The 17782-nt window shown below is 36.8% G+C and overlaps 2 protein-coding genes across 2 annotated transcripts in view; one reads left to right on the plus strand and one right to left on the minus strand.

The window, feature by feature from the left end:
• Nucleotides 1-712: 712 nt before the first annotated feature.
• On the plus strand, nucleotides 713-17606 carry LOC149580672 (protein BPS1, chloroplastic-like). Its single transcript, XM_089792714.1, has 3 exons — nucleotides 713-1994; nucleotides 16785-16927; nucleotides 17028-17606. The coding sequence occupies exon 1, from the start codon at nucleotides 854-856 to the stop codon at nucleotides 1964-1966; it is 1113 nt and encodes a 370-aa protein (XP_089648840.1). The 5' UTR covers nucleotides 713-853; the 3' UTR covers nucleotides 1967-1994; nucleotides 16785-16927; nucleotides 17028-17606.
• LOC149580673 (uncharacterized) overlaps nucleotides 1047-17782 on the minus strand; it is a 28332-nt gene continuing 11596 nt past the window's right edge. Inside the window, exon 8 of the transcript XR_016354073.1 lies at nucleotides 1047-1156. The gene's annotated coding sequence lies outside the window, so the exon portion shown is untranslated. The remainder of the gene's footprint in view (nucleotides 1157-17782) is intronic.

Raw genomic sequence — 17782 nt, forward strand, 5'->3', positions numbered from 1 at the left:
ACTTAGAGGAATAATCTAGAATAATAGGAAAACAAAATTTGTATCATAAAAACTATAAAAAAATATACTTGATATAAGGAAATGTGATATAGATAGATAAATAAAAATAGACAAAAATAAATAAATAAATAAAGCCCACTTTAAAGATTTTAGCATTTATCATATGGAATTATTTTAAATCATTTTTATATACATATATAATTATATTAACTCATTCTCTTGGTGTATATTACATCGATGGTTTAATGTTTGCTTTGTCCCTAGTCCCATTGTTCTTTGAAAACCTGTGATGCTCACATGTTTGGAAAATCATATATGTTGGATTCTCTGTATATATTCCTGCTGCTGGACAGTGCTTTCTTGCTGTTTTTAACTCCATTTTCCTCAATCTATTGTTTTTTTTTCCGATGTTTTTTACGTGCATCGTTTTTCTTTATATTAGTAGGATAGGAATGACATCGCATGCCGCTTCCAATATCCTCTCCGCTAGGGATATGTTAATTCCACTTGTTCTAAGGAAAGAATGAACATGCAAACATACCTGTCACAAATTTATTGTAATAAATTATTGGCGACACAAGTTCATAAATCTAATCTTTAGTTTAAAAGTCTGCATTACAAATGCGATAGCCACCATGATACGTGATCATTCCAGCTGTGATTCTTTTTCCAAGCCCAAATCAATCTGGATCATGACTTTGCTGCTGCCCTGGTATGATCTGTCCTCCTTGTAAAGCTTTAGTGTGACATATAAAACCGAACGTCATCAGAAAGTTCATCATTTACAATTTAGGGTCTTAGAAGATACAAAAACCTCTATCATTGGTTGTATAGAAGTTTGGCTATAACGATCATGGCCACGATGACGCAGATGGGTTCATCTCTGTTATCTTCCTTAGGCACGGCCATCCAATCTTTAGCATTCACATCAGCTGCCCAAAAACTTTCTTCTTCATTCTCAGAGAGAAGAACCGCAGATTATTGCCTTGCTAGCACAAACAGCCCTGTAGGAGAGTTTGAATGCCAGCTGGCTGCCAAGCTGGAGGTCCTCAAGCAGTCTGCCAAGATCAACCTTGAATGGCTGAATGAGGCCCTGGTAATGGTGGTAGACATCCACTCCACAGTTATTGGAGCCACGTCAGGGCTGCAGTTGTCCCTGACAGAGACAGAAGAGAGAGCAATAAATGAGTACCTGGATGACAATGTGAAGCTCCTGGATGCTTGCAATGTGATCAAGGAGAGCTTTGCCTACGTGGAAAGGTACATTATGTTGGTCCAGCTGGCACTCCATTCATTGGACAGCAAGGAGCCTGTAAATGACATGAAGATTAGCAGGGCCAAGAGTCTTTTCCAAGAGTGTGTGGTGAGTATCAAGAAGAAGGTGGAGGAGGTGGATAGGCAAGGACAGCAAAGGTCAAAGCTTGAGAATTGCAGCTCCATGCTAAGAAGAATGGGGGAAAAGCTCAATAGCAACAATATGAATAATAACAACAGGAGCATTAGCAACAACAACAATGCATTGATCATTAGTGCCATGTATGGTGCAAAGACAAGCACCATATTTTTATGTGGGGTGCTTTCAATAACTCTATTGGTGAAGCCCAAGAGAATTCTTCCTAGTCTCCACTTACCCCATCAGCTCCCATGGGCCTCCTCAATGCTGAAACTACAGCATAAGGTGAAGGAGGAGATTGATAGAAGAAAGGCCATTAGAGGTTCAGCTGCCCTTCTTGAAGAACTTGATGGTGTGCATCTGGAGGTGAAGACATTGTATCATGTTTTGTTGAATGTGGAGGGATTTCCTATGATGGAGAAAATCAGGCAATCTGTTCCAAGGTTGAGGAGGTCTTCAGAGGATCTGCGGAAGAGGCTGGGTCCTGTGGAACAGAAAGTTAATGAGATTTATAGAATGTTAGTTTCTAGCAGAGTGGCCTTACTAGACATTATCAGTCATGTGAAGGACTAAACCATACCTGGTCACAGAATTCCCTGTGGTATATTGATATTCTCTCTGTAAAATCTGTTTTCATATTTAAATTTTGATATTTCTTCAAAGTTAAAAGAGCAGTTAAGTAGCCCAAAACTTAGGACAAGACTGGTTTTATGCTTCTAAATGGTGTCTTAACCACTTTGGCGTTGAATCCCACATATATGTAACATTTGTTTTAGCATGTTAACCGCAGAACATATAACTTATATTCTGATATTTTTGGCAGATGATCAGGCATTGAACTTTCGAAAGGATGTAAAAATCATCTTTATCAGTTAATATGAACAGATTTTCACGATCCATTATTATATTTGAGAGATGCACTTCTGGATTAGATTGTGTGATGTACTTTTTGCATCAACATTTTGAATCACACTCTGTGATCCATCATCAGGATGAGAATGGCTGGAGGAGATAAAAATGGATCACTCAGTAGGATTTGAAACGCTGATGCAAAAGGTATAACACACAATCTAATGCAGAAGTGCATCTCTCAAGTCTTTATCAGTATGGGAATAGTCTAAACTCTTAAAATAAACCTTCTAAACAAAGAATTTTTTGAAAGAGAAGGGTCACGATTGAACATACACATTTTGCAATTTTGTGTGGTAGATTCTGTGACAATTGACAGGGGCACAACTATTAACAATTGCATGCTGAAATTATGGCTGGACACTTCTGTGACGGTGAGCAGGGGTGCAAAGCTCTAATTCAAGCTTTCTTTGAAACTTGTGATGCCTAACGTATCTTGCTTGTTACATGTACTCCAATGGCATAATATTATCCTTTTATCTTGTTGGTTACAATCAATTCTCCCAAATCTAGTCAGCAATACATGGCTAAACACTTGTAGGAGAGCTTCAAACATTTACTGTTGCAAAGGGATTCTTACTTACATTTCATCTCTTTTAAGTTTTAGCCCTAAGGAATCCCGCTACTCTAAACTGTTAGTTCTTTGACAGAGCAATCAGGCTGTGTTCATCTAGAAGGCTAATGCCTCGATATGGGTTTTATTTAAAAAATCGTCAATAGAAGCAGCAAGAAATAGGTTTCTGCCACTATCCAATGCTTGGCCAGTTAATCCCACAATTGGGACTTTTAGGCCCATAGCCCTCAGCTCCTTAGTTGCCTGCTTCAAACACAACGGGAAAACATGAAATAAAAGAAAAAAAGAATAAAAAATAATTTACTTAACAAATGATTTAAGAAAATACAAATCAATCCTTGTGGATGACAGACTACATAGATTATAGGATGGAAAATATGCTAGGTTGCAGGGTTCAGACCCTGCCAGCCGCGTCCTGGTCCGGGTCCGGGTTTGAGTTGATTCATGCTGGGTCTGTGGCAGGTCTGGGCAAGGTCCGCAGACCTACAAAGACCCACAGTCTGTGCTGTGGACCCTATCCGTGCGGACCCTCAAGAACCCACAGCAACCCACAGCTCAAGAGGCCAAAAAGTATGTTAAAAACACAAAAAAAATCTATATTTTATTATAGTATAGCTCATATATATATAGTATATACCATTTAATTTTAAATTATATCAAATTGCATTTATTAATGGTATTATTATATCATTTTCGCTGATTGCATGTTATATTATTTTTAAGTAGAATTGTTACTGTTATCTTTCCTTGCCTTGCAACACAATCAGCCCACAATGGTATAACGGTATCATTAGTAAACTGCAATTGGATATCTTCTAAAATTAAATGGTGCAGCTTATATATTCAAGCCCAGCATTAATAAAATAAAATCTGTGACACTGAATTATTCCAAATCCAACACAAAGCTGAATTATTCCAAATCCAACACAAAGTTGATTTAAAATATCATACGAAATTGAAATATATATTGGAAAATTGAAAAACCACATTGGCAGTCAAACTTAGCCATAAATATTGTTTCTCTTAATTTTTGTACATAGATATCTATGGTCACGAACCCCAACCCCCACGAACTCAAATGGATTTTTTTTTGCCCGAACTCGCAATTGCCTACCCGAACCTGAATCAGCAATTTAGGAAATATGAATCTTTCCTAAACTCTCCAAGGGTTTATGCCTGTTAGAAAGGCTTGTTAAAGTCAAACTAATATACGTGGTAAAAACTTCCCTTGTTATCAAAGGGGTGCCATATGCCAAGTAGGCACTAGCTAGAGGAGTTAGTCCTCTTTATCTTTTTATTAATTCTCAATTGCTCTTTGCCAATGCACAAAAATTCATCTACCTCCACAGATATCATGTGCAAAATTTTCATTAATGATTACGAAAATGTTGGACAAACTGCTAATGTTATCCTTAGAGATTTGTGATATAGCTTAACCGCCTCTTGTGTTCTATAAGTCTAATAGTTGTATCGGGCATTGACAGGTTGATCTTTTGGTGCAACGACAACCCTAGCTTGTAGCAAGTGGTATCAGAACTTGGTTCTAGGTTTGAATCTACTCAAGTAATGCTGAGGGAGAGATTATTGGACTAACTGCCAACGTTCCCCTTCAAGATTCATGACATGGATTACCCGCCTCCTATGTTCTATAAGTCTAGTGATTGTATTGGGCATTGACTGGTTGATCTTTTGGTGCACTGACAACCCTAGCTTTTAATAGAAAATTGGTGCAACTTAAGTTGTTTTGTCAAATGATCTGCTCAAATTGAAAGTTCATCAAATATTTTTCTATTTTGTTGCCTGATACTACACACAAGAAACCATAAAAAGGTTGAAACAGTTCTTAAAAAAGTGGGCAAGAGATGGAAAGAATATAGACGGATTTGTAATGTCCCCGTTTTGGGATATTAGGAGTTCTAAAGTCAATTTCATAAAATATTAAATGTCTTATGATAGCTTAAGGCAAATTTATAAAATGGGTCAACTTAATATTATAAAGTGGGTTAAATGTTACAAAGTAGAAAAAGACAAAAGGACAAGAGACGAAAGTTGAACGGTCACCATTTTGAGCATAAAAAATAAGGAAGCTAATTCATTTGAGTTATGCTTATTTTTGGAGTTTGTTTCAGATTTCTCTTAAAGGAAGGGGAGGGGAAGCGTTGGCTTTCAATTTCTAGATCCTAAGGACAAAAACTGTCATGCTCTTCACAGTTGATCGGATGTAACCCAGTTAAGCTTGGAGTGGATTCGAGATGGAATTCACTTACAAGTTCTTTAGGAGTTTTCTGATCTCATTGTAATACTATTTCTAAGATTGGATATTTGGTGTTCGTTATTGTGTTGCTGATGTGTGATGCAATAACATATTATGAAGAATTTATATGAGTTTGCTGGTCATGCTATTGTATTGCTAGTGATTATAATACAATAGCCAGTGTGAAGTTTTTTTTACTATGTACTTTAATCAGCATCTACTAGTTCATTTACTGGCTTATTTTGCATTATATTCCAAAAATTTATGTAAGAAAATTGTGGGAAATATCCATATAGAATATTGTAGTGGTATCAAAACATCAAACCTACTATCCCGTGAGGTTTAGAAATAGATATAGTTTGAATCTTTGTTAGAGTTTTGAATTAGTATATTGGATGTTGAGGTTTCTAAATATTCAAATTTCATTGTCAACATTACAAGAAATAGGTGGTCTTATTGAAGATGTTGCTTTTTTTATCGTCTTTGGTATTACTCGTAGGTACAAGTATTTAGCTTTTAGAAATATTTGTACACATAGTCCGAGCTTTAACAATATTGAGTTGGATATCCAATAGTGTAATGGATACCCTCAAATCTACTTACAAAGTATTCACGGCTATATGGTAATTTCATCAAACACTTAGCTTGCAGTCCCTAATTTTCCATCATGTGCTATAACCCTTATGGCTCTGAAATGGTTTGTCTGTATTGTGTTGTGTTTGACATGTAACATGAAAATAGGAATGAAAGCATAAACATACATCACAGAAATAACGAGCACACTATATTTATATTGATTTCTAAATAAATAACAAGTGCAATACTAACTCACTGAATACACCAACAATAGGCCGAAATAAACATTGTTTACATCAAATAGTTGATGGCTTGGCCATTGCATTGATATGTCGTAAACAGTATATGGCTACTACAGTATGTGGCTGCTACAGTGACACGGCTGCTATAGTACATGGTTGCTACAATGGCACAGCTGCTACAGTACACAGTTGAAAGCATAGACTCCAAAGACCAATCCCAAGGATTGACATCTAGAGTGATACAAATGAGGACGTCCCCAGATGCCCAAAACAACTTGCAAACTGCAAGTACTTCAGTTCTTCTTCTCATCCAATCCAATGCCCGAACAATGCCCTCAAGCTCTCCTTTTATTACCACTTTGTAGGGTTGGCTCACTTTTCACAAGCAATGTGGGATTAAAATAAAATAAATAACATCTTATGTCTCCCTTGGGCATCCCCACACAACCCAATTTAAATAATATTAAAGCAACACTTCAATATTTTCACATTTAATTTAAATGCTACTTTAATAATATATCAAACTAGGAATGACTAAGCCAAATCACTCCAAGATCTCTCTGAACTCTTCGCTAGTCCCCGGGACCAATGCAAAACTAGGCTAGCGTCAACATAGCTAACAATTGCTAAAGAGGGGACATTACAAATAGCTTTGACATTTGTTATAACAGTTGGAAAAGTTTGGGAAAAATTGAATGAATAAATTAAAAATTTAAGAATTTATTATTTCCTATCGGACACGACTAGTGGTGTTTGCATGGTTTTTCAAGTTGTTCAGGATTTTTTCATGGCACTCAAAGCATGAACATATTTTTGGTTATATTGGAGAGGATGGCGTGAAGGTAAAGGCTGCAAGAGAAAAGGGACTTTGGGCTGGGCTGAAAAATGGCAAAGCTCAAATCAGCGACATATCTACTTTCATTAAATAGGGATGTCGGGCCCCTCGGAATCTTCTACATATGGTGAGCTGGAATTGTAGAGGTTAACAATGGAGGAAAGGACCGGGTTTGGGGCCCATAGCAGAAGGGAAAGATTTCATTATTTTCACAGAGGCATGAATATGAGGGTTGCAAAATCCCAGAGTTTGAAGGCTACAATAAAATCTTGGTATGAAACAAAGGATCAGAAATGGGGATTGGACATGGGGGGATTGTAGTGTTAATCAAGAAAGAATGGGAGAGCACCACAAAAGTAGAAAAAGAAGACCCAAACAAGCAATATATATGGCTCAAACTAGTAGAAACAGGTACTATGATATGGATGGCTGCTTGCTATTTTGCCCCAAAAAATTCTAAGTTCTACAGGAAGAATGGTCTTGACAGTGAAAACCCTTATGCCACTTTAAAAAAAGACATCTTGAATTACGGCTCTTTAGGAGAGATAGTTCTAATGGGTGATTTTAATGCAAGGACAACAAACAATCAGGCCATTCAGCTGGACAGCATGGAGGGAGCACAAGATAATCCTATTTGGTTAGAGGAAAATGGGGGTCATATGTGGGAAAGGATCTTAGAAGATGGGCAGGGTATTGTGTCCCACTTTGGGGCTAAACTGCTAGGAGTTTGCAGCTTGCATGGGTTAATCATTTGTAATGGGATTGCAAAGTGGCCAACCTTGGGAGGTATCACATGTAAGACCTACAATGGTCACAGTGTGGTGGACTACATCCTTTGTTCTCAAACTTCTATTTCTAGACTGCTGGAATTTAATGTTGGAGCATGTCCTATTGAGTTGAAGTCCAATCACATGCCACTCTTAGTGAAATTGGATATTCAAAATCAGAGATTGCAAGAAGCTGATAACATCTTGCACAAGAACAATAATTCTCAAGAGAAACTCAGCTTGTACCAAGAAAATCAGGAACTATTTGTGACTGCATTTGAGCATCATCTTCAAATCTCACAAGCGAACAAGGAGCATATTTGCAACAACTAGCTCATCCCTGTAATCCATAAAGCTTTAGAAACATGTAAACGATCTTTGTCTAAAAAGGGGGACAGCAACACTTTCCCTTCCAACCCTTGGTATGATGAAGAGTGCAAGGCAGCAAAAAATAAGCACTCAAAAAGGATGAATCAAACAAGAAAAAGAAAATATCATATGAGAAGCTGATAAGAGTTAAAAAGGAGAGATACGTCACATCATGAAGAGAAGAGCTAATCTCTTTGGGGAAGCACAACCCTAGGAGGTTTTGAAAAGAACTACAACAAAATAAGTAGCAAATTAGAAACAATATTATGGACAGCCAATGGTTTGAGTACGCAAAACTCCTTTATGAGAGAATCCAAGATAGAAATACACCTCCCAAAATTTGCACCTCTATTGAACTTTTCTTGGTAAAGGATATTAAGCAAGGAATAAAGAATCCAGCAAGTAATAAAGCAAAGGATATTAATGGGCTGCAAGGTGAAATTTTAAAGGGGGGCATGGAACTTCTTATTCCGCACATCTTAGATATTTTCAACAAAGTTCATCAAAATGGCTTTCCAACAAGTTGGACCACCAACGTCGTCATACCTCTACAGAAGAGTGGAGATATCAACAATCCGTCTAACTACCGCAGGATTATGGTTAATCCCCTCCTTGGCAAATTATTTGGGGGCATGGTAGAGTGCAGAATCAGTTGTTGGGCTAAGAAAGAAGAAAAGATAGCAAAAGGGCAGGCTAGGTTTAGACCTAAACATTCTACGATTGACCATTGCATCACTCTTAGACACCTTATTGAGAAGGTTTGGGGTCTCCAAAGCAAAGAGCTTTTTTATTGTTTTGTGGATTTCAAAAAAGTTTTTGACACTGTCCCTAGAGACAAACTTTGGAAACAGATGAAGGAAATTAAAAGTCCAAATGAGCTTAGAGCAGCCGTTCATAGACTTTATGAGAATGTTAGCTAGAATCAAAATGAAAGATGGCATATTAGAATGTTTTGTTAGTGTTATTGGGGTTAAGAAGGGCTGCCCTCTCTTGCTTACCCTATTTGGCTTATTTATTGATAAGTTGGAGGAGTGGTTAAATAAAACTTCAGGGGGAGGAGTCCAACTTGCCAAATATGTGGTGAAGTTGCTTCTCTATGCAAATGGTCTTATTCTAATTGCAAAAACAACCAAGGATCTAAGAGAACACTTGGAAACTTTGGAGAGCTTTTTCCACAAAGTTGGGATACAAGTGAACACTAGCAAGACTAAAGTTATGGTGTTCTCTCTAAGAAACAACAAGTTGACTTCCAATTTGAAGGAAATACTCTTGAGATTGTGGAAGAGTATAAATGCTTGGGCATAGACTTTAACAACAAGCTCAATTGGGAAACTTCTAGAGCTAAGCCGATACAAGGGGGTTGGAGGGGGCTTCCTTCTTTCTACAAAATAGGTGTAGATAGACGGAGCTTTGGGATTGGAAAACCAAAAAGATTCTTTTTGGACTGCTAGTCACCCCTCTTGTGTTATACAGGTCCGAGGTTTGGGGGAGCAGCCTATCCAACTACAAATGGAAGAAAATAGAACAAATACAAAAAAACCTCATCACTACTAACCTTAAAGTCAAATCAACTATACCATACAAGATCCTCTTGGCTGAAGCAAGGATGTTCCCGATGGAAGCCTCTGCAGTTATATGTTTCTTAAGCTATTTAAACAAGGTGGAAAATATGGACAAGCAACGATGGCCCAAACTTGTGGTTGAAGAGGGGCTAGCTCGAAGAAAGAAAATGTGGATGAAGCAAAATGAAAAATGGCTAATTAAGTGGGACATTAACATACTGGAACGCCCCAACACCAATGAAGAGATAAAAAGGTATGCTAGAAAAATTTAAAGCAGTCATGTGGACAAAACAAATAGGGAAGAAAAAGGCTCACTATGTGAAAGAGTTTAAACCCATGTGGTGCCATGAGATTAAAGATTACCTTCGTGTAGATATGAAAGGTAAAAATAAGTTGTTAGTGGCGCAGTTACGAACAGGATCCCATCATTTACAGTGTGAGACAGGGAGGTGGACAGTGCCCAAGGAGGATTGGGAAGAAAGAAAATGCATCTACTGTAGTAAAGGATGTGTCGAAACATAATGCCACTTCATCTTTGAGTGTGCAACATACCAAGATATCCATAAGTAGTTCGAGGACAATTTGAACGATGGACAATTACACCAGATTGAGGAAACAAGACTACATAAAACAATGAGCTTCTTAAAGAAGATTCATAACAAGCGGGCTGACATTGAAAAGAACATGAAACAGGTCCCACAGGCTGGCTGGTCTTGTGGACATCATTAAAATACCTTCATTCTTCATTCATTCATTCATTCGTATGGGGCATGCTTGCAACTATGCTCGACAAGTCTATACAATCAATCATAGATCATCAAATCAAAGTTAACTCTCAATCTTTCAATACCTTTAACTGGTGGGTATTAACCACTATATCTATAGACAAATTGCCAAGTTGTTTGACCTCTAGGAAACTATCCAGCTCATTAAACCCCTTTTCCCACCCAACGAAAGAGGCCATTCAAGTAAGATGGAGACCAAAAAGACAGTTAAATGGCATTCACAATCCATTTTGGTTGTTATTAGTTCACAAGACTAGGCATATTAAGTCACGTATCACAAAGAACAATTGCTTAGGATAACAGATTGATTCAACTATGGTACATGTAGCATGTAGAGGCTTAAATTAATTAAAGACAGGCGTTGAAGCCAACATCATGAGTTAACGGGTTGGAGATGATCGAAGACAACATTGAGTGCACACTGAACCCACATCCCTTATTATGGGTAGTTGGAAGGTCACATGGAGCTTTATGCTCCTCAATCCATTTATCGTGGTTGAGCATAGTAGAATTAGGGAGCTCGAGTGTCCAATGAAAACCTTCAAAGGATCAACAGACACCTTTAAGGGTAACAACGCTAAAGCCTAAAGCCACGAGTTAAAAGATTACAGTAGGTCACACTAACAACTTTTCTATCCACCTGCGTTTTACAAGGAAAGAACCATTACCAAAGAATATAGCTTTGCATGTCAAGTCTTCATTTAAATTAAGAACAAATGTGGAAGATTGTTGTTACTAAAGACAAGAGTTGCAAGAGTAGGTGATATTGCAAAGAGATTGTTCCTATCATTGGAGCCATTTGGTCAAAAAGTTATAGTACATTACAGTCTCTAATGAATAGTCAGTGAAAGATTAGCAAATTTGATAGTTGAGTTGTCATGTTGTATCGCAGGTAGTGATCGGAAGTGTTAAAAATTAAAAATGTTGATTGTTGGTATGAAATTTTGGTATGCGTTCAAGGTGGAAGGTAGTGGAGACGAATCAGCTGGCCCAAAACAACAAAACAAGAAGTGAAACCGATGGAGTGGGAACAAACAACTCTCTGCCAAGTATGTACAGCTGGTCATATAAGGATGCCTGTCAGTGAGCGTATTAGTAGATTGTGTGAGTGTTTGAATGACTCGATGCATGTCATAGAAAATAATTTACTAATTTAGGGTTTGAGCTATAGTTGAAGATGATTGCTTGAGTTCATTCTGAATGATAGTCTAGGTAGTGTGTGGAGGTTTGGTTAGAGAGGAGCGAAATTCCACATTCCGGTGTCAAGAGTTACCAACAAAGTTTGCTAATAGCTTTGGAAAATACCATCAGAGATGGTCATCAAAAACTAGGAATCAAAAGGCCCAACCACCATTGTGAGTTCATGTTATTGATGATTTGGTTGATATGAAATGACAAATCTTTAACAAATAAGTGTGACTGCAGGTGGTAGCCACGAATAAGAAATTATCAAATTGGGTTGAAATTAATTTGCTTACAAAGGATTGTAGACTTCTATTGGTCATCAATTCTTGTTCTTGTGGAAATCACACGTGTTTAAGTTGTCTTGGCAATATTAGGCCAAACACATTATAAGACATTTAGCAAATTCATGGTTGATAGATCGTAATTGAATAACTTGAAGAAATTTGTGGTGTTCACCCTATGAACATTGTGTCTGTCATCACTATCGTATTGGTCATGGTGTAATTAAACTTGAGTGTTGGAGAACTTGAGATTGAAGATTTCCTTGTGGGGCGGACATCACTTATTCAACCACAATTTGCAGAGATATTTACAGGTTCTTTAAAATGGTGTACATTAATAGGCACAACACTACAGTGAGTAGATGAAACTTTGAAAAGTTATTTTAACAAATTCAATGGGTAGCAGGGGAAGTTAGGTGCACACAGAGGAGACACAGACAAAATGGGCTTTTATATGCCATATGAACTGTTAATGATAGTGTTTCAGAGTTGGTCTTATTTATTGTCATTGAATCAAATCAGGCTCAATTAAACTCAAAAAAAAAAAGATTGTATGCAAAATGCTTGACAAATTATCAGTTGTACCAAGTATCAGGAATTCACGTTCAACAGCGATTTAATTGCAGCCATATAACAGAGAATTAGAACCTAACTTTGATTTTTTCAATAGAGGTACAATTGTCAGAACAACAAAATTTTGTGCGGGCTCTGAATTTTAGAACAAAAATAGGGGTACCTCCAATCTGAGGTAGCAGATTTAAAATGGCATCAAACGACATGTTAAAGTTTGCCAGAGTACTCCATCAAATAAATAGCGAGCTTGGGTTGGATTTTATAGACAGGGAAAAGGTTCTCGACACATTGATCTAATTAGAAGAATGTTTGACCTTGGTAAAGCAAGCACCCCCTGATTTATTGTAGACTTCTCTTATTCCTACAGTGGTAGGGTTAAGTCACCAGAAGCAGTTGAAGCAATGAAAGGGAGAGGTGAAGCTTTTGGTTACTTGTCTGATGGAGGTTATAAGAATATTAGCACCACAAGAACCCTACAAAGAGGACATAATGAACGTGGTAGTTCAACTTACTGTTAATAGTTTTCAAACCCTTGAGGATAGCACTAGTCCTCAATTCCCTAGACGGGCTTCCATAATGAATCCATTTATAGAAATCAAATTGTACACAATCTTATACTTGACATGCGACTGTATGACCTGATTCATACCATGTTTAAGCATTTCTTGGGCACAATTGGGAAAGAGCACCTTGTAGATATTTTTGCAGCTATGGAAACTATTATGGTTATGAGCATGAACGAGAGTGAAACTCAATTCCAACCTCTTATGCATATGTTGTTAGCGATTTTAAGGCAAGAACAAGAAGCTTCAAATAATGGTTGCAAGTTGGTCAACAAGGTGTTGAAGCAATGTGAGCCAAAAATTGAGAAGTGCCAAAAACAGTAGGCTAAAGAAGAACTATATGCAAGGGAATTACAGATTGTGGGATCCTAGGAGATGAGCAAGAACCAAATGAGGAAAAAGCATTATTGCTTCAATTTCAAACAATTTTGGCCACTTGGTTACACTTGTGGGGATAACAAACGGGAAGAGCCAGCTCAAGAAGTGCAGATCAGCATTGAGGAAGATGAGGATTTGTTAGTCCAACTTCAACATAATGAAGAATATGAGAGGGGACCCACTATGGATGATGGCAAGATTTTTACTTGCATCTTATTTGGTGATTTGGAAGTGAATATTGACAAGCATTTTCATGAGAATATCTACAAGATCTAAAATGAGCTTCTCCATGAGGGTGAACTATATGAAAACAATGGCATAATAACTAACAAGACAATACATTTAAAGATAGAGGAAAATTCTGAAAATGGCACAACTGAAAATGAGTCTAGTTTCAAAAACTAGAGCAAGGTGACATCATTATTAAGGCTGATTTGAAGGACCAAGCTAATGATTTTGGAGTATATAATTTGGATGATAAGTTGAGGGCATCAAATGATATGGTCGTTGCAGCCTTAGTGCACTTTAATAGCACCCATAAAAACATTAAAGAAACCTTGTGCGAGATTAATAATGTTGAAAATGAGAAGCGAATAATGATTGGAATCAATAGTGTGTTCACACTCTTATGAGGACATTGGAAAGAATGAAATCAGACTCCTTGAAATTGCTCTAATACAGGGATACAACAATCAAACATGCATAAGATAAAGAGAACAAGCTAGATCAGTTATGTCTCCAACTATGTATGACAAAATACTCATTACATCAGGCTGAAAACTAATTTCAAGGATGGTCACTCACCAAGATGATGATCAAGAACCTAAGACTAAGGAGATCATATAGATAAATTAATAATAGAACGAATTCATACCTTTGGTGAAAATGAAGGAGAGAACAATCTATACACTTCAACATATCTATATGCAGTTCATTATGTTGAAGAAGACTGTAAGGACTAGCATGAAGATAACCATGAGAACTCTAATTTTTATGACAGTAGTGGTATACCTTCACAATGTCACATGGATAGAGATGAACCAAGTGAAAATAATTTGGAGATTTTATTGGAAGATGATCTTTTCATTAATGGAGATAGTGATTTGGTTGAAAGTATTCATAGCGAACCAAAAGATGAAGGCTCCTATAATCCACCAGTTGTTTTGCCACCAAGTTTGTATGATATGGCAGTCACTTCCTTACTGATCGGTGATGTTATTTTTATGCATACCCCAGCTAACATTGGCTTCTTCGCTTGTTCTGCTATTATATTTTCAGATTTGGCTCAGCCTTTAGAAGATAATGAGTTGCAGATTGATCTCATCTTGAAGCACATACCTTACAAGATGATTTTCCTTCCGATACAAGGGTATAGTGACAACATGGGTATCATTTCTATTCTCGATTCAGATTATAGCAGCAACTTGTGGTGGACTCATGTGTTGGACTTCATACATATTGGAGATGTTTTTGGTTTTGGTGGGGTGATCTTCTCACATGGTTGGCTGATTCAAGACAATGATAGATTGATAGACACCTATTTCTTCTCCTAGAATCGTGCCGACAGGTTGATTTGGGGTCCAGAAGTTAACAGGATGGCTATTTTGCATTATGTGTACTATGATGAGCTGCTTCACTGTTTGAGATTTGACAGAGTTGTGATCTGAATAACACAGCAAGCACGTGCAAAAGTATTTATCAGGTGGATGTGGCATCTAGGGATCTTATTGGTACATGGGTTGCATTCTTATTTTATAGTTACTAGTAGGATTTGTAGAGTATCTTGCAAAATGATATGGGATCGTGACATTAATTGCTTGAGGACAAGAAATCTCAAAGAGGAGGACTATAATGTCCCCTTTGGGACATTAGGAGTTATAAAGTCAATTTCATAAAATATCAAATTTGGCTTATGGCAGCTTAAGGGAAATTTATAAAATGGGTCAATTTAATATTATAAAGTGGGTTAAAGGTGATTAAGTAGAAAAAGACGAAAGGACAGGAGAAGGAATTTGGAAAAGAAGGAATCTAATTGATTTTGAGTTACGCTTAGTTTTAGAGTTTGTTTCAGATTTCTCTTTGAGGAAGGGGACGTGTTGGCTTTCAGTTTCCAGAATTTGAGGACGGTAACCTTCAGGCTCTTCACAGTTGATCAAATTCCAACCTGGTTCAGCTTGGAGTGGATTCAAAAATGAAATTTACCATTGTGCTTACATGTTTTTTCTAAGTTTTCCAATCTGACCGTAATACTGTTTTGAAGATTGTATGTTTGGTGTTCATTATTGTATAATTGATGTCTGATGCAATAATGTATTTTGAAGAATTTATATGAGTTTGTTGGTCATGTTATTGTATTGCTGGTCATTATAATACAATAGCCAATATGAAGTCATTTTTGAGTTGTGTACTTTAATCACCATCTACTTGTTCAGTTGTTGGCTTATTTTGCATTAAATATTTGTTTTTGTTCTCAAAATTTCTGCGAGAGAAAATTATGGAAATATCCATATAGGATAATACAGACTTCAAAATAGTTTAAAAAGTCTTATTTACATGGCCAAGATTTTTAAGTTAAAAATGATGGTTTCAGCACTGGGGCTTAATAGAAGAGAAGAATTAGAGCAGATGAAAGAACATATATCGTTTTCAAAACATCATATATGTAATCCAATATAAGAAACAGCTAGGATTCAATGAGAGATTTTAAAAAGGTAATATTTTCTAATTTGTGCCAAAAATCCATGAGAGATATGTATAACTGTATAAACAAAATTTATATCGAAATCTATGCATGAACATAAGGGAAGGCCACAAATTGATTGAGCAAAACAGTTTGTAAACACTACAGCATACAAATATGTTGCTGAGTTTCCTCCCCTCATAGAAATTTGCCAATTCCTTGTCTTTTTCAAGTTTAAATGGATCTGTTCTGGTCTTTTCTCATTTTAGTCAAACTTTTTGGTCAGTTCATGAACATGTCAGACTTGGCAAGCCCTATGGAACCCTTTCAAATTGGTGTTTCTTTTATAAATCTTTATTTTGTTAAAGCCTTGTTTGAGTTCACTGCATTGCATTAGACCCTAAAAAGGAGTGTAGAACTCATTCTTACCTTTATTTCTTTAAAAATCTATAAGTCTATTCAAGTTCCACTTTTGGTTTCACTCCCCAACGTACTTCTTGGAATAGTGTAAAAGAAGAAAAGAAGTGATGCATTGAAGAGTTTGCAGCCCAACAATTCAAGTTCCTCATTAGTTGGCGATCTCCAATGAAGCAAGTTGAAATGTTGAATATAAAGCATTGTGGCTAGTTCCAAATTGAATATCATCCTTCAGTATTCTTCTTGAACTCATTTTTGTTCAACTTTGCCCTAGTGATGTTGTTCAATTCTCTGTGTCGGCCTCTAGCGACCTAAATTAAACTGCAGAAAGGAAACATTTTTGATGCATTATAGGTTACTTTCATTTCCAGCAAAGCATTTTAATTGTTCCATCATGAGTACCAGCCTCCAACACCTCTTCATTAAGTCTTTATTGTCCAGATTTGCACAAGTAATGTTAGTTCCATTTTCAATGTCGGGCTCCACACTCTATTTTGAACTCAGTGCCCGAGTCGAAGAGGTGAAGATTGTTCCAATGGGAGCACCAAGTGCTGCCATGCTTTCTTGAACTCATCAAAGAGAAGGTACTATTGTTATTTTTCTTTATTGAGTTTTTATGTTTCATTTTGAACTATGACTAAAGAAATTTAGAACTTGATGGTGGTGTATTTCATCCTGAACCAGCTCAAGAGCCCAACAAGCATAACTGATAGCATTTGAAGCAGTTCCACTAATTCTCTAGAAGTTCAACACTGGCATGGAGGAAATTTAATGACAAGGCTCCAATTGTAATGCTGCATCATCTAAGTAAATATTTATTACCATCGATGAGCATTTTCTTCTGAATTAATATGCATCACAGAAATGTGAAGAGTCATATGATTTTATTGTTTCTAATTTGTTTCAAAAACAGAAAAGATAACAGTGATGTTTCAAGAAGTAGTTACAATAGCTGAAACCAAAAAGGCTCGAGACAAGAGGATTCTTTAAATATGTAACAAAAAGATGTTATAGGGGTCCAGACTTTCTGATCCCCTGTGTCCTTTGAGGCATGGGCGAGACTTGATCAGAATCTAGGGTATTTTGATTTCAGTTTTGTAAAGAAAAGGTGGTATATTTTCTATTTATGCTTAATCTTTGTACAGGGGCAAGATAGTCTTTAGGCATTAGCCTTCACCAAGGAAGGAAACAGATGTATATGGAATCTTTAAGTTTTAATATATTCATTTAATGTTGCAGTTGGTCCTTGAGCCAGCATGGTCATCTCTGATGATTTCTTGTGCATTCGTTATGCATGTGTGCTGTGAGGTCTTTGAGCTTAAAGTAGGTATTACATCTGAATTGGAATGCCAATCTTTCCATTGTTTTATCACTTGTGGGTGTGGCAATGAATGATCTTCAAGTTATTAGTTTCCCTTTCTTTATTCCTAACTCTCTGA

The sequence above is a fragment of the Cupressus sempervirens genome, chromosome 1, assembly GCF_028749045.1.
Source record: "Cupressus sempervirens isolate cs-2001-9-10 chromosome 1, ASM2874904v1, whole genome shotgun sequence".
NCBI lineage: Eukaryota > Viridiplantae > Streptophyta > Pinopsida > Cupressales > Cupressaceae > Cupressus > Cupressus sempervirens.

What these genes read in the sequence shown, in the direction of transcription:
- LOC149580672 (XM_089792714.1), top strand. Translation starts at nt 854, where the DNA reads ATGGCCACGATGACGCAGATGGGTTCATCTCTGTTATCTTCCTTAGGC.